Source organism: Lygodium microphyllum, chromosome 27 (genome assembly GCF_053477565.2).
Source record: "Lygodium microphyllum isolate KBCC chromosome 27, Lygodium_microphyllum_v1.1.10, whole genome shotgun sequence".
NCBI classification, from domain to species: Eukaryota; Viridiplantae; Streptophyta; class Polypodiopsida; order Schizaeales; family Lygodiaceae; genus Lygodium; species Lygodium microphyllum.
The window spans coordinates 58,814,311-58,837,674 of NC_141161.1; the positions used below are offsets into that span (position 1 = coordinate 58,814,311).

Here is a 23,364-nt window from a genome sequence, read left to right on the forward strand (position 1 = left end):
TCTCATTCAATCACTTGTACTTTTTATTAAAAAAATTATTTTACAAAAAAATAAAGAAAAATAAAAATAAAAGAAAAATTTAAAAGCACGTTGTATCCACATTGTATCCTCATTGTATCTTCCTTCTTGTCATTTAAATGTTTTTATGAGTCTGACCTAGTAAAACAAGTGCATTAATAGTACTTTGTTATCCTTGAGGTGTACACTAAACTATCTTAATGTGCTTGCAACTTTCAAAAAGTCCATAAGAATATGCTAACCTACACACCCAAGGTACCTGGCTTGAGATTCTAAGTACTTTGATAGCATAGCTTCGTGAGGAGATCCAAGGTAATATTGATTTGGAAAGTTCATTACCCTAGAATGGTCTAAATCCTACTCAAAATAGGAAAGCGACCTTTAATATTGTAGTCTACTAGGCACTTACATATGTAGTACTCCTCATTCTTCGACTTAAGTAGTGAGCACTTACAAATTCAACCCTCAAGTGAAAGAGAATTTTCTTCACATTGACCAATCTCTATCCACAACAATGTGTGACGCTATCTAATGGCACACTATATCCCATGAGAGACCAATATCAGACCAATATCCATGAATCTCAATTGAAATCCAAAACCATGCAAAAAAATACTCATATAGAAAGTCATTGTCATCACTAATGGCTCAATAGGTGTGACCCATGTCCTAGTTGTGTGTAGAAGATTGATGTCCATCTTGATGATCATGTTGAGCTCTTATGACTAAGCTTCACAAAAGGAGAGTTTCACCTATATTATAGAAGTGAGAAGTGATGCATGCTAGCCCATATAGTTGCAACAATGTGCTAGTTTGAGCATGTTAACACTTCGTTTTACCTTGCAGTGTTAGTTGTTTAGATCATATCAAGAGTATCTATGTTTTGGGAGGCTCCCAAGTGTGTTCATAAGTTTATCTAAAAAATTGGCCTCAAACACCATAGCTGGTATACCTATCTATCTCATGCAATGCTTATGATTTATTCTTGATCATCTTAGAGATCCTCATCATTAGGGTTGTCTCCATCTTTTGCCACCATCATAAACTTCCCCTGTTTTTAGTGGTACTACTTTGTTGTAGGACTCTACTTGTGTTAGAGGCTTAGTTCTCAAGTAGGAGATCTGTGCAGGCAAGCTAGTGCAACTAATGTGTCAATTGGGCTCTAAGAATTGTGTGCATGCCAATTCTCCAAGCCTTATAATGCAACACAACCTTGAGTAAACTTGTCCTCTAGTACTTTTCTCAAAGTGAATCTTGCCCTCGCAAAAGTGACCCCCAACGTAGTGGCAATACATCTTGCATGTGAGAGTGCTTTGCTACAAGTCAGTCATGGTTCTGTATCTGACCGTTCTATATTTTCACAATGACATCATGAAGCATGGGTGTGGTGAAGAAGATGGAAGTGCATTTGATCTTTTGTGATTGAGGAAGATAAGCCTAAGCAAGGTAGCGTATATGTGCCATGTCTTCAAAGAGGTAATATGAAGTATTTGGCAGAGCAAGGTAACATACATGTGCAATGTTTTCAGAGAGGTAACATAGGTTTGAGTCTATGCCACCTTGTTGCTTTGTCCCAAAACTAACCAATAAAATTGGTGAGTACTGGCCAAATACTTCTCTCTCTCCACACTAAGTTGTGAAAGTTCACACATGCTTGGCCATGTATACAAGTCCCTGGTACTCTCTTGCATGGAAGGGAAGTATGAGTTTCCTAGTATTCATCACACTGACTCTTTTGGGGGGTATTCTTGCTTCAAGGGTTGAAGGTTGTTGGAGTGTGAGGAAGCTACATAGTAACTGAAATACGAAGCACATGCAAATTGTGTCATGAACTCAATGATTTGTATGGATTCATGTCTTGCAAGGCACAATACAAGCAATTGCAATATATACATAGTTTGTGGTAGAATAATACTTAGGGTGTTGTTGAGGGCATCTCTTTGGAGGAGTCAAGCCATAATTGCAAGTGACCCTCAAGGAGTGAGTATAGCCTATAGCTACAACAATGGGACAAGGAGATGATAAAAGAGCATACATTTGCTATTAGAGTAAAATATCCTGACTTCTAATCCACTATGCCTAATTGGAGCTTTTTAGAGCAACCTACTCTTCTGTGTTTATATCTACGCTTGTGCAACACAAAAGAGAGCTTTTGATCCTATCCATCTAGCTAGACTATTAAGAATGCTAGTCCATGTGCATTTCTAGAGCTAATAGATGATCTTTATGGTCTGTACACTATGCCTTATCTTGTGACATCCTAGTAAGTCCTAGCTATTTCAATGCTAACTCTCTACATATGTTCTCTCTTGAAGAAACATACATATGCTTGCATTGAACTCCCCAACTAATAGAATCTCTCCTATACCAAAGTAATGTAAAATATCCTCATATACTAATAGGTAGAGTGATTGCTTCTCCTAACTAGCATATGTGGAACCCATGGGGGAAAACTAGTATATGTAAAATATATAATCTAAGCAGTCTTTATGTATCTAGATCAGCCATAAAACCTTGTCATCTCCCTTCATGACCCGCACAAGATATGGTTACAAGTACTATCTCTCATCTACAATCTCGACTTCAATGGGTAGATACTTGGACTCTGCTAACATATATCCTTATTGCTTTGTTATACTTCCACCACACTTTGAATCTCAAATGTCTCACAAGCCACACCCTATCATGGATACATTTCATTGATGATGACAACCATCTCTATAAACTATCCACTTGCCCACCTTGTGGGCCTCCGCAAACTGCAACATGCACTCACACGCTTGCTGATTGTGTATGGTCATTCTTAAGATACAACTTTCCCTTCAAGAGAGCCCTCACTCCTCCCCACCCATTCAAGGAACCATTTCTATTGGGAATCTAGAGAGAAGAAATAGCCCTTGCTTTTGCGAATTAAGGTAGCATATGCTTTAACGATGGCAAGTAAGGTTGCATGGTGAATTGTCCCCGAAAATAGCCCTTGCTTCAGCAAATGTCACAAACACAATCAACTTGACAATTAAAGGAGTTTGGGAATTTTGATGCAACTTTGTGGAAAAAGTAAATTGGCAAGATTTCCTAGTCCTATATTCAAGTTTTCTAGGCTAAACTGTGTTCTCCCAGACTTCCAATTATTTTGCCTTCTACATACCATAAAATTTCATGACAACTCAAAAGCAGGGACCCAATAATTGGTATATCAAAAGCACAGCATGCTTTAGTAACTTGCTGCTGTGCTAGCCGTCTACAAGAACACATGCATATTTACAAGAATCATCAAGCAATTCATTGCGTGTCCATCAACGGCAAGGAAATCTGTGACAACAATTGATATTGAAATATATAGCAGGTTCGCAGATTCAAGACTAGACGTGTACATGTCTGATGACAATTGAGTCGCATGTAACCTATCTGGCATAAAAGATGCCATAATTGAGAAGGCAACTACCTCTGAAGCAGTTTTATGGTATGAGCGGTGCACAGAAACTGACCTGATCGTTGAGACCAACAATCACTGCTAGAAGAGTGACAGTATCAAGATGTGTACCATTGGAATTTCGCATGATCAAGAGAGATCAACCTCTTGAGAGTTGTAAAATTTGGTAGAGCTGGGAACTTTGTCCTGACAAAATGCAGATGAAGTAATCTTTGTTCATTGAGTTCCCAGTAGTCCAAGTGCCACAAGAAAACAACCAATGGTGGAAATTGTGCCACCTTAACTAGGATGTTAGAAAAACTTACAATATTGCATCCATGCTTCCAGTTCGTTCAGTTCCTTTGGTATGGAAGCTGTGAGAACCTGTAAATCAAGTTTTGAATTTTTACAACTTTCATCACATTTCTGTTCAACAATAATTGGACTCTTTTTTTCAACAATAGGTAATTAGACTCTCTCTCTCTCTCTCTCTCTCTCTCTCTCTCTCTCTTCCCCCTAATGGGTAATTGTATTAATTACAAAAAAATACAAGTATAAGAATGCAAGAGTACAAGATGCAGGATGGCTCTAGGCTATCATCCATAAAAGATACAAAGTCATGGCAAAGGAACAGAGGAGATTGCGATATGCCAAGGGACTAAATCATCTCTGACCGAGATATCAGCATGCTATAGAAGGTCAAGCTGCCACTGGAGAAGACCCTTAAGTTTTGCAATCTGACGTTGAATGCCTGAGGCGGCATTAAAAATGAACGCATTGCAAGTGACCGAAATATGCCAGCAACCCCAAAATCTGAATGAAGTGAAACAGAATCTTCATGCGAGGCCGAGACAAACCATTGTATTTAGCTTTTCCAAAAACCCAGTCAAGTGGACACATCTTGTGTCCACCACCGCATGCCAAATGTTTGAGAGAAGGACCCAAATCTTCTGAGCAAAAGGGCAGGAAATTAATTTTTGACAAGGAGACTCCATTGCAGTGGTACAAAAGAAACAATTCCCATTAGACATACCTCTGCAGTGAAGGGCCGAAGCAAAAGGGAGACCCCCCACCAGCATTCTCCAAATGAATACCTTGCATTTAAATGGCGTCTTATTGATCCAGCCCTCCATTATTGTCACTTTCCACCAAGCTTTAGATTTGTGAAATCCGAATTGGCTTTGTTAGTGATCCATGTGTGGTCTCCAATCATGAGATGATAGATCTGATTAACTGAAGAGGACTACAGGGTCAAACACCCTACAAGATCCCAGTCCTACCAAGGGCAAGTAGAATCCAGGACAGGAAAGGACTGACGGTATAACAAGATATCAAAGACTCCACCCCAGAGATCACTATAGCAATGCAATACCAGAAAGACTCTTCTGATGGTGCGAAAGGACATCAAGGTGCCTCGGGGTAAGAAAGTGGCATCAGCCATCGAGGTCAATCGCAGGCGTACCATGAGAGTAAATTTAGGTCCCTCCTCCGATTTGGCTTCCCATGGAAAAATCAGAGGGATTGCCGCCACCATTGAGCATGACATCGGAGGTGGCGCCCATACTAATGGTGTAGATCATCCTTGACATGTGAGATCCAAAACCCATAACTCCCATGAGATCTGCAACAAAGATGATTCCAAGAAGTCAAGGGCCTTTTCCAGTCTAGTTGTACCAGAAAAACCTCCTGTTGCATGTGGCACGCAAAGTCTATGGACATCTGTGCATTGAGGATATTATGAAGAATATTTCTGCCCCATATTGGTGAGGATGAACAAGATCAGGTAATGGAGACAGTTTGCCAATACCTTCGCCAAGATCTTATACATAGAGCCCATCAATCTAATGGGTCTCCATTGGGTAAGTTTGGACGGGGAGGGGACTTTGGAAATCAGCTTGATCAGCCCCTTCTTTTGATGATAAAGGCATGTTGCTTGATGCCCAAATCTGTTGGTACATGGCAGCCAAAGATTTTGCCAAAAGGGATGCATAGGTGCCAAAGAATGCATTGGTGATGCCATCCTAGCCAAGGCTTTAATCATTTGGTAGATGCATAAGATGTCCATAACTTCACCCTCATGGATATCAACTTCTAGGAAATCTTGCATGTCATGGGGAACCTAATTTCTGACCAAAGCATAAAGGAGCGCAAGGGCTTGCCCAACTAGATTTCTGTCATGAAACCAAAGGTTTGCGAAGTATTCCTTGTACATACAATTGATCTAGGATCTGTGACCATTTGACCTTTTGCATCTTGCAATCTCACCACATTTCTCTGCACTGGGGATGCATGCAAAGCGCAAAAGAATTTGTGAATCCAGTAAGAACCGTCTTGAAGACCGTCAGTTACATTCCTTAGCTTAGCTTGTTGGTAAGACCGTCGGTGAAAGCCGTGAATAAGTTCGCCTAATCGAGCTGCCAACAATGAGATCAAAATACACTTTTTGTATGGGATTGCACATCTAGCTAATAATAAAGTTGTTGGTTTCATTATTCATGCTACATAGTACACTCTAGAGTCTTGTTTCAACTCTCTATTGCACTTTTCACTTGTCTCTAAGTTTATGTTTTAACTTTCAAGTCCAAACATTAAGCATAGACTTAATTATATGTATTTTTTCTTTCATCGGACGTAGGTCCAAGATTTATTAGTCCGATTAGTATCGTACTAGCACTGGAGTGTACTTATCAGACGCCATTCGATGTGACAACCATGGGTACCACTAGCTCAATAGCTGAGCTACATCTAGCTACATCTAGCCCCATCTACCCAAACTATGTCTACATCATGCTGTAGAGTCATATTAGATTGGGCCATTGCACTTTGTAGAGCACAACGACGTTGACAATGATTGAGAGACCCCTACCATAGTCAAATTAGAGCAATCATTGCAAGATACAAGAGACTCATCCCTTGACACATTAGAAAAACGGCCTTGGACCATTTCAAGATGGAGATTCTGTGTTGATCCTAAGACCTAGAGAGGGACCACTCTAGCTAGATATCATATATATAGTCTTCGGTTTTAGAACCATTTTTATTTTAATAGATATTAGCATCATATTAGGATACATTTATTTCATGTAACTTCACTTTAACTTTATCATGATGAGATGACATTGGATATAGATGTATTGGTTTTTGTTTCATAGGCCACATTGGTCAGCGTGGCAGAGAGGGAGTCGATAGGCAGGTCTAACGGATCTGGAGAACACAACAGGAGTGATGGACCTATAGGCATGATGGCTAGGTCAATGCTTCCCCTTCTTCTTCTTCTTCTTCTTCTTGCTGAAATGAAGTCCTGAACAGTATCTCTGCTACTTGTTTCTTATTCTTCAAGCCATACTTTGCAACAACAGCATGCTTCTTGGATTCTACTGCTCTGATACCTAAGTTGGATATGGAGCTCATGAAGATGAACCAACAGGCTATGGAGGGTGAAGCTCCATGGTGGAGAAAAGAAAGAAAGAAAGAGTATATTAACATCTGTAAAAGGCCAATGTGGCCTATGAGACAATGCAATACATAGAATGATGGTGTGTTTCTCTTCTGGAACAAGAAAATATAAAAAACATGCCTATAAGACTGAAAAGTGAAATGGTGTCCTATAAGAAAACATATCGATGATCTAAAAGTAAAAGTAGAAAAAGGAAACTCTCCATCAATAAGATGTCTATCCTCTAAGGAGATGTATCTCTGCATGGTTGAGGCATCTCAGTATCTGATCTGTCTCCTGTGGTGCTGAATGATGGTTTTAATTTGTCTGTGGTGTGCATGTCTAGGTCTTTGTCCGAGTGGACATGGGCGCTTAGACCAGCTGAGTGCCACTACTTTATCCAAAGTGACACTTACAAAAGATTAGGTCCAATGATAATATACTCCTATAGGTTGTGTGGTAGTTGTAGTAGTATGTGCCATACTTGGTCGTGTAGCAGTGAGAAAGTGAGTGTTTGCTCTTTGTCTATGTGAGCCGAGCTATGGGGCCTCCTAATTCGTAGAATAGCTACTCTCGCCGTTGAAGCTCCAAGAGGAAGAAACCCAAGCATCTCTGATTCTCAAACTGTATGATTCGTCTCAAGGGTCCAAAACCTTGTTGAAACAGACAGTGCTATTTGCCTCATCTATCATAATATACCATGCATTAGAAGATCTAGTGTACATTTGTCTTTGGCTCTTTTTCGCATACTGGGCATATGCATTTCTTTGTCTCTATGCCCTCCCATTTGCTTGTCTCAATCCTTAGGTGGTAGGATGAGGTGCAGATCTAACCAATAACTGTGCATAATCCATGAGGTAGTTGTGTATCCATGTAACTAGGTTGGGTGATGAAACCATCCTTAGATACCTAAAGGAAGTAAGCTTGGTAGTGTGCCATCATCGTGCCATGGGGAGAGGGGGGTTGAATCCAAGCCTTCTCTGTATCCAAGTCTGGTAGTTGTGTGTGTGTGTGTGTGTGTGTGTGTGTGTGTGTGTGTGTGAGAGAGAGAGAGAGAGAGAGAGAGAGAGAGAGAGAGAGAACTCTTGCAAATACATAACAAGTTGAATAGATTGATGTGATAGTTTTGTGATAAAAGTAAAAGTGATAGGGCCTGAATATATAGGCTGAGGCATCCACCTACACCTTTGGCCTTATTAAATGCTAAGTGGTGTAAAAGGTGTTTACACCTAAACACACATTTACACACAATAATGTGTGTTCATACACAAGGATAAACAAATCTAACAAAAGATACAATGGCCGTGAGAAATTTTGAGCACACATATCCCCAGTGGGTAGACCCCAAATAAGCAACTTCCATATGAAAACTTTCCCTTGATAAGGAATCTTGGACTTCTACAATTGAAGAAACTTATCCCACCACTTTCCTTTGCTATCCCAAACATGCCAAACTTTATTGGCTTTGTTGCGAATGACCCATCTCTTATCCTCTACCATCTTATGGTAGATCTGATTAGCTGACCTTTTTTAGAAATCTTCTCACAAACATCCAATCTTACCAAGGGGAAGATGGTTGAAAAACAAACAATGGAGTATATCGGTAAAGTTGTTGTTGCAAGGTTGACCAGATTTGGCTGTAGCTTCTATATAGCCGGAAATATTGGCATATACAGTAGAAAGAATAAATAGGTGACTATCCAGGAATGACAACACCACGTACTATTTGCAACCCCAATCTAGCCATCCAATGGAATTTATCTCGTTATAAGTCATTGTTTGGCCAATCTAGCAGCCTAGAAATGGCCAACACTTTCGCCTATAATGGAATTAGCCTCCTTTTAGAGGTCAGGAGGATGCCAAACTATAAAGCAAAGAATATCCTACCAAGAACCAATCAAATGAGCAAGGAGAAAGGATTGTGAAGTTTTAAGAGGCCGAGTAGAGTTCAACGCATGTCAATAAGAAACTCCGACAACTATGCGACCATGGGAGATACAAGTCTTCTCAATAAAAAAATTTACAACATCAATCTATGAATGACTCTACATACATAGGACTTACAAAAGCGCCATTCTCAAAGCTATCCGGGCATTCTCTCCTTAGAAACAACTCCCTACCAACCCAACACTTGCAAAATAGTCTCTGTAAAATAAATCATTGTAGATTTCTGGCATTAATATGAGGCCTTGAAGCTAAACCAAATAGATTCCAAATAGCCATTTCCCTACTCATATTGGTCTAGAAAGCCTTAAGAAACATAAAGGAATCATTTGCCAAAAATTGACCCGAAAGTTGAGCACTACTAGGAAGAATCAAACCAAAGACCTCCCCATCATCAGCCAACCTATACAAAGAGCATCAAGTGAGTGACCAATGCAAACAATAAAGAACTAAGAGGGTATCCTTGACAAAGAGAATGAGACAAGGAAATCTTATTTGTGATCCCCCCATTAAGCTCAATATTAGCCATAGCATCCTGGCTGATGGTATCAATAAGAGAAGTCATGTGAGGACCAAAACCCATGGTAGCCATCAATTGCCATAGGAAAGACTAGCTTACACTATCCTAAGCCTTCTCAATATCTAGCTAGATTATAGCAATCTACTAGCCAATGGCTTTGGCATAATTGATCACCATTTCAACATTCAAAATATTAAGCATGATGTTCTATCCCTTAATGAAACCATATTGAGAATTGTGTAAATACTTTTTGCAATGTATTGGCAATGACTCTGGAAAAGACTTTGTACAAGGAACCCATAATAGAAATGGGTCTCCACTATTTCAAAGTACATGGTGAAGGGGACCTTGGGAAACAAACAAATAACAACAATCTTCCAATCCAAAGGCAGCGAACCAGATCTCCACACATACTGACAAAGGTAAGTCAATGGGTCCTTAAGCTATTCTACATGGGCTGAGAATAGCTCATTAGAAAGGCCATCCCAACAAGGGCTTTCCTATGTAGTATCCCACTGGAGTTCAGCTTCTACAATATCTGCCTCTATCAAATCTACCCATTCAAGCTTAAGCTGATTTTGGACCAAGTCACAAATGTATCAACATGCAGAATGAACAACACCAAAAAGAGCTTCATGTGGATCCAACAAAGATTTATACTACTCGAGGCACATCTGAACAATAGATGCCATGACTCCTTTTGGAGTCTGATGACTGTGATACTCCTCCAAGGGAGGTTGAGGAAGGCAAGAACCTGCTGTCCTCTATCTAGAGCTAGCCAGCCACCCTCTTGGATGGTCAAGAAGGCACTTGAGAAGGGAAGGTGGGTGCCTCAGACACTAACTGTGACGTGCACCTGGATGCCAATACGTAAAAATTAAGCTGCCCACCCATGCCCACTTATGGCCCCGATACACGAGCTCTTACTGGAAAGGGGCTAGCAAATCCTTGGGGATTGTTGCATCGACCTCCCACCTACCCTATACCCTCCTCCGATAAGCTACTTGCTACTGAAGTACCTCTAGGTTTGCCTCCTTGTAGATGTATCTCCAAATCCTAATGGAATGGGAAAGGTCAGCCTCCCAACCAGACTATTAGATGTGTATACGCTCTCCAACCTGCATCTTGTCTCAATCCTAGACCTATGGGTTCCAAATGAGACACTGCCTGTCAATCTCCTTCTAACATGGGGTTCTCTACGCTAGGGCTTTACATAAGCTCTACCAAAATCTAAGCAATTTGTGAAGGCAGGCTGATCTTAGAAGGGTGGCTGGTGCCATGGTTAATGATGTCCAGTATCCTCCATGGCAGGGCTGACATTCCTTGAAATTCTCATGGAGAAATAGATTCCAAGTCCGTCCACCTGGTGTGAGCCCTTGAACCACCAACTTGCCCAGGCGGGTCCACCTCTGGTATTCTAGATCAGTAATCCCCAAGCCCTTTTTTTTTTTGCAAGTAGAATGTGGCTGATTATATTACAACAGAGTGCTCATGCTTAACAGACTCGCTGGAGCTGATGCAAAGTCACTAATACATCATGTATACAAGCCTCTCAACGCGGTATGGGCAGGATGGGGGCAAGAAGCCATTTGGGGGGGGGGGGGGGGGGGGGGGTGTAGTAGGTATATCACCAACTAGGGCTGCCTGCCTGCATCACGAAGAATAGACCTTGGCCGCCCCAAGTGCGCATGAAGTGACCTCGGAGCTCTTGACGAGCCCTAGACGAGCCCTACACCTGGTCCCATCGGCCATGAAGGGAGTGGATAATGGAGGTCCAGAGCTCTGCTAAGGTCACATGTGCTGAAAGTCTCTCTCCGCCAAAGGCCTCCTGACACCATGCCTTCCAGATATGCCATCCAGTAAGACTACCTATGATCTCCCATACCTCCGAGTGGTCTGCTGTGGGCTCCAGTACCTGGCGGATGTGTAGAGCCTCCAAACGGACCACTGCGCACAACCCTGCCTCGATAATGAATATCGTGTCCTGCATCCTGGCCTCATACAAAAGGTGATGGCCCTGGCTGACTCCCTGCCAACAAAAAACTCCCCATGAGATAAATCCAAGGCTCGGTGCAATACGACGAAGGATGCAGTATGCTCCTCTCCACACGTGCTACGCCTCCTCACATGACCAAAGGCAATGCTTTGGGGTTTCCAGAGGCTGCTGTGTGCAGTGCTTACAATCTCCCTCCTGCATCTGGGCAAGCCAACTTCCCACCGCCAAGCCCCCATGTGCCACCAGCCATATGAAGTACGACACCCTCCTCGGCCTCTAGCTATCCCATAGGCGGATCCAGAAGGTCCGTCAGAAGGGCTCCGTGATGTTGTGCTCCGCCCAATGTCTGCTACGTGACGCCACCCAATCCATCTCCTCCTGCATCAGTACATGTCTGCCTATCTTGGCAATGTACTCTAGGAACCTAGGTGGCTTCTTGGCGACCGCAGAGGCCGGCCATAGCCACTCTCCTGGATCCCACTCCAACTCATCAAGTGGTCTGCCCTCCTAGATCCAAAGGTGCCACTCCCTGAGCTCCTTCCAAAAAACATAGGGGTCCAGTCGCCATGTCTTTCCCTGAAGGCCCACCACCCGAATCCTCCTCCACGAAAGGGCGACAATCCCCTCATCTTGCTGCCCTTTGTCAAGGGCCAGACGTCCCCCCGCCTGAACGATTGAGAAAGTCCCTTGCAAAGCACCACCCACTCTACCTGTCACCCGAATGGCAATGCCTGTTGGCGAAAACCTAGCTGCCCATACCTTCCCGGGCCCTATCGGCTCACATATCAGGGAAGCAAGCCACTCCGGAGGTATTGTTGTGTCTATCTCTCTTCTCCTCACCTCCACTCCTCTCTAGCAGCTTAATACTCGCTGCAACATCTCCTCGTTCGCCATCTTGTATACCTCCCGCCATGTCCTAATGGTACGGGCCGGGCCGGGCCGGCCCCACTAGATGTGGAGGCATTCACCTATCTGTGCCCCTTCCCGATCTTTGACCTGGGGGTTCCAAATCACCGTTGACGGTCTATTTCCTCCTGGTAGCCTCATGGCCTCTAGATTAGGGCCTTTCAAGGGCCCTGCCACACGCGGAGTAAGCTACGAAGAAAAGGTGATCTGGGGGGGTGATCCGGGCAAACGTAAAGATCCATCTCAGGGACGGCCTCAACTCCCTGCCAAGTCTCGGTCTATATAGTCCTGAAGGCCCGCTTGGTATGAGACCGCGGACAACTAGATTGCCGAAGAGGGCCATACTTTGATACTCTGGGTCAATGATCCCAAGCCCTCTCTCTAACCTATGTCATATGATGGTCGCCCACGCCACCTTGGCCCTGGAATCATCAAACCCTAACCAAAGGAAGTTCCGCACTAGGCGGCAAAGCTGCACTACATATGATGAGGAAAGCACCAACACGAAGTGATGTACCAAGCCATCGCTAGGAGGACCTGGTTAACCACTAGGGCTTGTCCGGCTAGTGAGAGGCTCCAATAGGTCAGTTTCCTCCGAATAAAATCCAGGACAGGAAAAAACTACTAGGCAGGAGTGATGTCGAGTCCCACTTGAAACCCTAGGTACCGGACGGTATGTCCTCTGCTCACCCATCAGAATCCCAGGTGGACGCCCCAATCGGTGCTAGAGTCCGAGTCTGTGAGGAAACCAACGGACTTTCGCCAGTTGATTTCGCTCCCGCTGCAAAGCAAAACACGTCAAGAGCCATCCTCACTCTCTCCAATATCAACTCATCGTCCTCTATGTAGAGGGTTGTATCATCTGTGTACACTGAGTCTAGCAACTCGGTCTCCTCTCTCACTGGAAGTCCGAGGCTGCGTAATCCACTTACATGTGACCTGAGGAAGTGAGTCATCACCTTTGCGAAGAGTAGAAACAGGTATGGGGCCAGGAGGCAGCCCTTTCGAATCAATCTCTCCAGCTGAAACTTCTTCCCTCGCCTTCCGCCTATGAGCACCCTACTGGTGGCCGATCTGTACAGGGCGGAGACACCACGAATCCAAGCCTGAGGAAATCCCAACCTCACCATCGTGCCCTCTAGGAAATCCCAGTCCACCTTGTCATAAGCTTTCTCAAAATCCAAGAGTAGTATGGTCAGTCTCTTCCCACTGTGCTGAGCCCACTCTGTCGCCTCAAAGAAGGAAAATACGTTGTCAAGGATGCTCCTATGCTGGACAAAGCCTGTCTATGTGTCATGGATGATATCTGGAAGCACAAGGCGTAGTCCCCTACCAATCATCTTTGCCAGTGCCTTATAGGCCATTGGTAATAAGGTGATCGGCCTCCACTCGGAGAGCTCCAACCGGTCTCCCTCTTTGGGGAGAAGACTGATGAGGCCTGCCGAGAGACTCCCAGGCATTTGTCCTGAAGTGAAAATCTCCTGGAAGGCCCTCAGTAGGGGGTCCTTCACCACTTCCCAGTAGGTAGCGAAGAAGGCCTTAGAGAGGCCATTCTCCCCCGGGCATTTCTGCCCATCCTATGTATGGAAAGCCTCCTCTAATTCCTTCTCTGTGAAGCGGGCTAGGAGGGAGTGTCCCATCACCTCTGTGACGAGGGACAGGATGTGATCCCATACCTACTGTCTACATCTCTGCTCTCTAGCTGAAACTGACTCCTGCTGGAAAAGGCGCATGTAATAGTCGGTGGCAATCTCCATCACCTCGTCTTGGCTAGAACAGGTCCTCCCATACTGATCCCGAAGGCTGCGTATCTCCTCTCCTGTGGTGCAAGGCTGGTGCACCTGGAAGAACTCCCTACACATCGTGTCCCCCTTCCGCACCTAGAAGACTGCTGAGGTTCGGAATGAGAACTCCAAGCGCCTGTCTTCTAGGCCAGCAATGGCTGCTCGCGCAAGCACCTCCTACGCGTGGAGGGTGGGATGCCCTGACACCTCCTGCAATAATCTCTGCATGGCTGCAAGGTCTCACCGAAGTGCTCTCTCCTTCTCCCAGCACTGCTGCCTAGTCTGTATGCAGCCTCTTGGCAGATTCTGCTTGACTCGGCTAGGACCTCTGCAACCTCCTCTGCTATCCGGTCCCTCCTGTCCCACTCTTTGGTCCAAATCTGCTCTATCTATCTCGTCACCTCCTCCCTCCTATAGATCAAGCCAAGGATCCGACAGGACCGTGTGTCTAGGGCAGATGCTGGGGGGTCAAGCGTCAAGAGAACGGAGCAATGATCACACAATGTGGTGACTGCCAACTGCTCAATCAGGCCTCCACGAGAGCCACCCCACTCACCCACATAAAACCTCTCCAACGACCTCTCCCTCCTGTGGAAGGCAACGTCTCTCCATGCATCACGTGCTCCGACTGCAAGCAAAAATGCCTCTACCCTGCTGGTCCTAGTTTCTACCTCTACCCTGCTAGTCCTCCAATGCCTCCAGGTTGTTGAAATCTCCTCCAATGATCTAGGAGTCCACCTCTACGAGTCCATCTGCGATCTCCACCCAGAACCTACTGTGGGTCCTAACCTCCGTAGGGGCATATTCATTGAGGACTCCAATACAGGAGTCCCCAATATCCAATTTGATCCATAGAACCCTTCCTGCCACTATCGTCCCATGATCTTGTACATAGGCGGTGAGACTCCAGCTAATACAAGTGCATACGTCTCCACTTCTGCCGTGGACACCTATGGCGTGTTCCCAGTACGTGTGTGAGCTACCCAGAAGTACCTTCCCAACCTGCTGGGCTTGGGTGGGGGTGAGCTTGTGCTCCTGCAGAAGCAAGATGTCAATCCGTCCAGCAAGCGCAGGTTGCAGCTCTTGCCGAACAATCAACTTTTTGGAACCACGTGCTCCACTATAGTGGAGACTATTCACATTCCAAGATGCAAGGTGTAAGCTCATGGGGAAACCTGTGACTAATCGAACAGACATCTGTTTGGTGTGGATGCTCCTGATGAGGAGGAGAGACTGTGAGACATGTAAGTGCGCTTTGCAGCCGGTCTGAACAGTGGACGGTGAACTCTAGTCCCCCATGGTGGCCCTCGGCCGAACCATAGGGGTGATAGATACACCAGGTGGCACTATCAGTGTATCTATCAGCCATGCTGAGAAGCGCGACTCTATATACTAGTAGAAACAAGCCACCTGTGCCGGGGGCCACTCGATCACATCCCTCGGAGCTCTCCACTGTGGAGGGGCTCTAAAGATAATGCTCAAGTGTGGAACCTCGGCACTAGCCCACCAGTTAATGTCCATCATGCAACCAGGCCATTGTTGTGCAAACAGTGCTAATCCTTCATCTCCCATCCACTGGGAGATGTGATTCGCCATCTGACTCTTCAACTCCTCAATTTGATTGGTTGTCCATTTCCTTGAGTGAGAGGCTTGAAGAAAAAAGGTGTAGTTTGGTCCATTCCGTGGTGCTAGTAGGTGGATCTTGCCCCTCCTTGACTTACGAACCACGAAGATCCCCACCTCTAGAGGTAGTGGAAACTCTCTGTGCTCCGCAACTCTCAAGTGGGACCATGGGCCACTGCGGAAGAACTCCTATGGCAACAGCTGTACCTACCTCGGGAAGGTATGGCAGGTGGCAAGGGCGGATGAGCTGGTGGCTATGTGAGAGGGGAAAGATTGCTAGTGCGCAGAGGAGGTAGGTGTGTGTGGCTCATCACCCCCTGTGGGAGGAGGTGGGGTGGGTCAAGGGGGGATCACCTGAGACGGGTGCGGATCAGGAGGGGTGCTTGGTACGAGGGGTGGTGAGGGGAAGAGGATCGAGGGATGGAGGGATAGACGGAGATGCATAGCGGGTGTGGGGAGGGGTGGTGGCCATGGAGGGTTTGGGGGGGGGGGGGGGGGACGACTGTGGGGACTCAAACGGAGCAGTCTGTGGCGCGGGTGGAGGATGTGGGGGGTTGCGGTCCTGCCGGGTGGGACGGACAGGGAGGGGGTGTGGAGTGCTCTGTTGAGGGGGCGTCGCACGCTCGCCTGCACCCTGCTGATGAGGCTCAGTCTGATGAGCTGGCTACGCCCCCCTGCTATCTCCCTCTCTATCATTTTTGGACCCGAGTAAAGCCATCGACGTCCACCTACGGGCCTGTTGATGGAGCCACCTTGGCACCGAAACGCGTACAAACTGTTGCCTGGTGCCCAAAATCGTGGCAGCGCAAGCACTGCCCTAGTTGTCCAGTCACAATGACCTACTGCCTAAAGGAATGCCCGCCTTCCTCAATCTCTAGGAACTATGGGATATTCTTGACCTCTTTCACTGCCACCCATACCTTTGGGACTCCTGCAACTGTCATTACATACGCGAAAGACGCGGAAAGAACAATGCCGAAGAGCCGTTCAAAGTCTTCCACCAACTAGCGATACTCAATCGCCAAGCTGGGGAAAAGAAGGGTGACCGGGTTGCGAAGAAACCTGTTGTGGAGTGCAAATGCCTCCACAATAAAGCCACTGTACCAAGGGACCATGTATATGACCCCTTTTCTGGACGTATATGGTGCATTGGCGAGTAACTCACGCGCTGCGTCTGCCAAGCTGAGCCGGACCATAAAGATCCCTTGGCCCAATAGGGCCGCCTCCACGATCTGCGCTGTGCCGATGCGCAACGTGGAGTAAAGCCATTCCAGAAGCTAGGCCTTGGCTCGGAAATGTCCTACTACCTGACCATAAATCGTTGTTTCCATTAGCTCCAGCTCCTTAGCTCAGACGCGCTCCTCAATGTAACGCACAATGCGTGCGTAGCGTGCAACTTTCCACTTTGCGTTCGTCACCCACGATTCTCACCGTGATCCCCCGCGGTCTTTCCCCACCTTTAGCTTACAAGAAGGCACTTTGCTTATAAAGAAAGTAGATTGCAAGAAGACTTTGCGTTTGCAAGAAATAACACTCGTGTTATGTTGGCGCAAGGCCCGGGTGGAGGGGGAACACCCAGGCAATGCGAGAAGAAAATGTTGGTTACAATGGTTTGTGCGCTTATCCCCCCTCATACACACCCCCCCACGAGGAAGCTCAATGTCCTCATTGAGCAAGAGTGGGACCTGGTTGACTCAAAATCCGGGGGTCTTAATCCACTGCTAGTGAGTAGATCAGCGTCTAAACCCGCTAAGTGCCTTATCCACTGACTCAACACAGATGTGAGATAAGGTCTTTGTTTATTTTTGAACATAAAACAGACAATTCCTAGACCTAAGTTGCCTTGCCCACTGACTCGATTACAAATGTGAAGCTAAGGACTTTTTGAAGTAGGTTGAATTCAATGATCACTCCTATGGTAATGGTGGATGATACAGATCTGGATTCTCTCGCTCGTTGTAGAATTGAAGTAGTAGATCTCGAGCATGTTCGATGACTACTGGTTCTGCCACCCAAGAAGCTTCTTTCATTGGTCGATTCTTCCACTTGATGTGAAACTCCGGGTGTTTGCCGATGAAGCGCGTCTCCAGAATGATCTCCGGCTCGAAGGGAAGCTGGGCGAGTTGTGCTGGAAGAGGTCGTTGTCGCCCAAACCGGGTATCTGCATGGAACCGCCGTAGTAGTTGAACGTGGAAGGCATCATGGATAAGGACATTCGGCGGCGGCTGGATCTTATACGTGACGTCGTTGAGCCTGGTAATGACTTTGTATGGCCCGTAGTACCTGTTGTTGAACTTGGGGGTGAGGTTTTTGGGCAAGTCGATGTTCTTGGAGCTAACCAGCACCAAATCTCTAGGGAAGAACTCCACATGCTTTTTCCTTTTTGCATTGTATCTTTTGGCGATGAGTATCTTGTTGTTGCGTAGGCTTTCCTGGGCCACCAGCATTCGTTGTTTCCACCTCAGTAGGAACTCTTCGGCATCTGGATCTTCGACATACTGTTTACCTGCTGCCAAGGCCAGAGGGGTGATGACTTCTTTGCCTGTTGCTACCTCGAAGGGGGTGAAACCCGTGGAACTGTGCAGGGTCGCATTGTAATGGAACTCCAGGATGTCAAGGTATTGAGCCCAATCCTTCTAATCGGCTCGGACATAGTTGCAGATGTAATCTTCGATGCCTTGGTTGAGTCATTCGGTTTGCCCATCTGTCTGCGGATGAAATGCGGACGAGAAGCAGAGCTAAGTATCCATCAACTTGAAAAGCTCCCGCGACATGTTGCTGAGGAATCAGGGATCTCGATCAGATACTATGGCTAGAGGCAACCCATGATACTTGAAGACCCTGGAAAAGAATAATTTTGCCACTTTCGGAGCAGTGATTGGCAGCTCAGTGGCAATGAAGTGAGCTTGTTTGGAGAGGTAGTCCACCACCACAAAGATTGCCATGCAGCCATGCGACTTGGGCAAGTCGGTGATGAAGTCCATACTTACCACATCCCAGGGTCGGGATGGAATCGGCATCTGTTGCAGCTCTCCTGCTGGCTTCATCCTCTGAGCCTTCACCATTTGGCATGTCGGGTAGGTGCGTACATATTCGGTGACGTCCTCCCGCATCTTTGGCCAGTAGAAAAATCTTTTCAGGCGATCAAAAGTCCTTATCTGACCCAAGTGCCCCCTAATGGGACTATCGTGACATTCCCATAGGATCTGATTCTTAAGTTCATCATTCTTGGGTACATACATGGCTCCTTGGTAGTAGATGATCCCATTTCTGACTTCATACATTCCCCATGGAGTGGAGCCTGCTTCAATGTCCTTCAGAAGTTGCTGTGCTTCTTCATTCCCATCCATCTTCTCCCGCACCTGGGCCCCAAATCTGCCTTCAGCGACGGTGATAGCCTGTAGTTCAGCTTGTCGACTCAAAGCATCTGGCATTTTATTGGAAGAGCCGGGCTTGTGGATAATCTCGATGTCAAATTCTGCCAAAAAATCCTGCCATCGAGCCTGCTTTGGTGATAGCTTTGGTTGCATTTGGAAATACTTGAGGGAAATATTATCTGTATAGACTTTTGTTGGCTTGTCCTGCACATAGTGCCGCCACTTCCTCAAGCAATGCACTACTGCATACATCTCTTTCTCATGAGTAGCCCACCTTCTCTCCATTGGGTCCAGCTTCTTTGATTCGTAACATACTGGATGCCCATCCTGCATGAGCACACCACCTATGGCATAACTTGACGCATCAGTATGGACCTCAAAAGGGCGTGAGAAATCTGCCATCTTTAAAACTGGGACCTGGATCATCATGCTTTTAGCTGCTCAAAGGCTTGCTGCTCCCGTTCCGTCCACTGGAAAGTAGTTGAGTTAGAGGTCAGATCTGTCAGCGGGGCGGTAATCTTACTGTATCCTTGAATGAACGTTCGGCAGAAGACTGTAAATCCGAGAAATTCGCGCACCTGACTTACCTTGCGGGGAGCCTCCCAATTCTTCACTGCTTGGACCTTCTTCGCGTCTATGGCAATGCCATTTTCTTTTACTAGATAGCCCAAAAATTCTCTCTTGTACAGCAAACTCACACTTTTTTGGCTTCACGAACAATTGATTCTCCTGGAGCCGAGTAAAGACCTTCTCCAGGTGCTGTACATGATCTTCCAGGGTTCTACTGTAAATGAGCACATCATCAATATAGATGATCACAAAATCATCAAGATAATCGATGAATATCTTCTCCATGAGCTCACAAAAGGTAGCTGGTGCATTAGTGGGCCCTTCTGGCATGACCAATCATTCATAGCTCCCATATCGGCTTTTGAAAGCCGTCTTCACCTCATCCCCTTCTGCTATTCTGATTTGGTGATACCCTGACCTCAAGTCGATTCTGTTGAAGTAGCGTGCTCCTTGCAGCTGATCCAGCAGTTCATCTACCACTGACACAGGGTACCTGTTTCTCACTGTCGCTTTATTGAGAGCTCTATAATCTATACACAGACGAAGAGACCCATCCTTTTTCTTGACAAATAGGACTGGAGCTCCATAGGGTGATCTACTAGGCTGAATGTGGCCTGATGCCTCCATTTCCCCCAGTTGTTTCTTCAATTCCACTAGCTCTGTTCCAGTCATCCTATAAGCTGGCCTGGCTGGCGGTTGCACTCCTGGTAAGAGCTCAATTCGGTGATCAACACTCCTGCGAGGCGGTAACCCGGTAGGCAGCTTATCGGGCATGACATCTTGAAACTTGTCCAGAACTTCCCTGACCCTTTCGTCACCTATTGTCCAGATGATTTGTTGAATCACTGGTTCTTCTTCAATGAGCCTCATCATACATAGCCTCAATTGCCCCCCATGCTTGAGTTCTTTTTCCAGCTGCTTGGCAGTAATCTCCATGGGTCCTGGGGCTCCCACTTGTGCTCCTTGACTCTTTTCTGTGGCCTGATCCGCCACTATTTCCATCCCCTTTGCTCTCTCCGGTTGTACTCCTTCTGGTTGCTCCTTTGTTGTTGCTTTTTGCACCCACACCTTTGCAGGACTCTTTCTCTGAGCTGCTCACATTCTGCACCTTCGTCACCACCAATCTAGCGTCCACTGCATTGCCAGCCGGTGACTTGTGACTCTTGCTTTTAGTGCGAAAGTATGGCACCCAGACCACCGACTGCTGTGCTTGCAAGTAAATTTTGTTCTTTTTCATGCCCAGTATTTGCACAACATGGTTGTCTATCCAATCCATGCCTAAGATACCTTCAAAGTCGTCCATAGGGACCACTATAAAATCCAAACTTGCCTGCCATTGCCCAATTTGAACTGGGACGCCTTTGGCTAACTCGCAATACTTGTATTTTCCTTGCACAAATGATACCTCCAACCCTTCCGCCCTTACTGGCTTCACACCTAGCCGGGCTACTACTTGAGGAGATATGAAGTTATGGGTGGCCCCTGTGTTCACCATCATCACCTGGGGATGGTTCCCCAACTCAGCCTGAACAAACATGTTGCAGATGCTAGAAATAAAGGTTGGCATAGTTGCTGGAGGCTTAGCCCCCACTGCTCTTGCCTTTGCCTTAAGTTTCCACTCCTTCTCTTCATCTTCTATCTCAATTATCTGAACTGTCGATCTTGATCCTTCTGCTTCCGCTTGAGTATAAGCAAATCTGGAGCCACTTGAAGAAGTTGCTCCCCTCGGACAATCCCTTGCGAAGTGAGGACCTCCGCAAGTGTGACAAGCTAAAGGGCCTCCTCTTCCTTGCCCCATTCTACCCCCTCCTCCATATCCTCCTCTATTTGAGTTGTTTCCTCGGCCGACCCCAGACGTGGTTGGTCTGGAACTAGCAGAACTGTTGGCTGGGGTTGTCTCGGACAGAGTCTCCGTGTACTCCAGTCGGAGGGGTTGCTTGCCACTCCATCCACTGTTTCCTTGCGTGTTGTTCTGGTAAGATCCCTAGTTTTGTCTATTTCCCCATGTTGAGTTAGACTGAGCGGTGTTACCTCCTTGCGAAGCCCCACGCCCTGCCCCTCCTTGTTTACCGTCATAATCCGTGAGCCTTTCAACCATTGTCATAGCCTCCAGCACACTTCCTGGCTCCTGCTTTTCTATTTCTCTTCTAGCCCATGGTTGCATTCCATACAGAAAACCATGCAGTTTGGTAGTTACATCCATGTCGGGTAGCTCCAACATTAGAGACCTATATTTTTGCACAGTCTCTCATTCGGCCCGCATTCTGCCTCAGGTTTCTCCATTCGTCTCTGACTTTGAATGGTTCATTCTTTGGCACGAAATATTCCTTCATGCTTCTCTGCAACTCCTCCCATGTCAGCTTCCTGCCAAACTACTCTTCCTCATACATCAGCCACTTCGAGGCATCACCCTCTAGTAACTGTGCTGTCACCAATCCTCTTCTTTTGCTTGACACTTTGAGTAACTTCATGTAGCCATCCACCTCTCTTATCCATCGATTTAGGCTAACTGAGTCCCTCTCAACTTTGTATTTCTCTGGTGCTTGAGGCTTGTACTTCCCATTTCATCGGATGAGGAGTCATCCCGTTCCTTCTTTTCTTTCCTTCGGCGTCTCCGATGAATCTCACCATCATTGTCTGTCTCGGCTTGAGCTTTCCCTAGTGCTTTGGGTAGCATGGTAGCCAGCAAGTCCATCATTTCTCGCATGGCATCCATTGGGTCAGGTTTGTGCCGTGTCTCCTCTTCTTCCTGCATAGCAGTATCTATTTCATTCTCATGCTCGGTTGCGTATCCTTCCCCAATCACCAGTTGAGGTCTGCTTGCTCCGATTCCAAGGGCCACCGAGATTTCATCTCGGTCATCTCGAATTCCACTCTTGTTCTTGTTGCGTCCACACATGTTGATGAACCACAACTTTGCTAGCTTTCCAAAATCGCCCTCACGCCTGTTGAAGGACTAGCCCTCGCGTGAGTTGAGCTCTGATACCAAGTGTAACGCACAATGCGTGCGTAGCGTGCAACTTCCCACTTTGCGTTCGTCACCCACGGTTCTCACCATGATCCCCCGCGGTCTTTCCCCACCTTTAGCTTACAAGAAGGCACTTTGCTTATAAAGAAAGTAGATTGCAAGAAGACTTTGTGTTTGCAAGAAATAACACTCATGTTATGTTGGCGCAAGGCCTGGGTGGAGGGGGAACACCCAGGCAATGCGAGAAGAAAATGTTGGTTACAATGGTTTGTGCGCTTATCCCCCCTCATACTCAGAGAGGACTACGCATAAGGTGTTTGACTAGGGGGCACTCGCAGAGTGTCCCGGCATCTGACCAGAGGTTTCCATTGCGCGTCCCTTCTGAGAGAACTACCAATCACGTCGCGGTGCTACCTGTGGGGTGGGTGGGGGACGCGGGGCAGTCATGCCTGGTTGGACACGCGATGGAGGAGCCAAGCGGGCAAGTTGGCCAGTCGCATGGGTGGCCAGAGGCGGGGGATAGATGTCCAAAACGAAGGGGGCATGGCGGAGGAAAACAAAAACGGGCCGCGATCTGGCGGCGTGAGGGACGTGATCCCCATTGGGGGGGCGGGCGCGAGCAGGCGGAGGCGAAGGGCGTGAACTAGACGGGGGGGGGGGGGGGGGGGGGGGGGGGGTAGCGCCGAGTGTCGCGCCAGTGCTGAGCCTTTCGTCTTTCTATAGATGTACAGTAATCCCCAAGCCTAACTTTGACCAGTGTCTAATGATGGTTTCGCATGCTACTGCAACACAGTAGTCAATGGACACGTC

At 46.6% G+C, this 23,364-nt stretch overlaps 1 protein-coding gene across 7 annotated transcripts in view; it reads right to left on the reverse strand.

The window, feature by feature from the left end:
* Positions 1-3,036: 3,036 nt before the first annotated feature.
* Positions 3,037-23,364, reverse strand: part of LOC148012356 (Metallopeptidase M24 family protein) — a 192,094-nt gene continuing 171,766 nt past the window's right edge. For 2 of the 7 annotated variants that reach the window (XM_087669390.1, XM_087669391.1), the window contains exons 14-15: positions 3,757-3,814; positions 3,040-3,637 (exon numbers count right to left, since the gene is read on the reverse strand). In XM_087669390.1, the coding sequence (XP_087525516.1) occupies positions 3,636-3,637; positions 3,757-3,814 (60 nt within the window). In that variant the 3' untranslated portion in view covers positions 3,040-3,635. Of the gene's footprint in view, positions 3,638-3,756; positions 3,815-23,364 lie in introns of all 7 variants that reach the window. The other 5 variants (XM_087669387.1, XM_087669384.1, XM_087669386.1 and 2 more) reach the window with 4 other exon arrangements.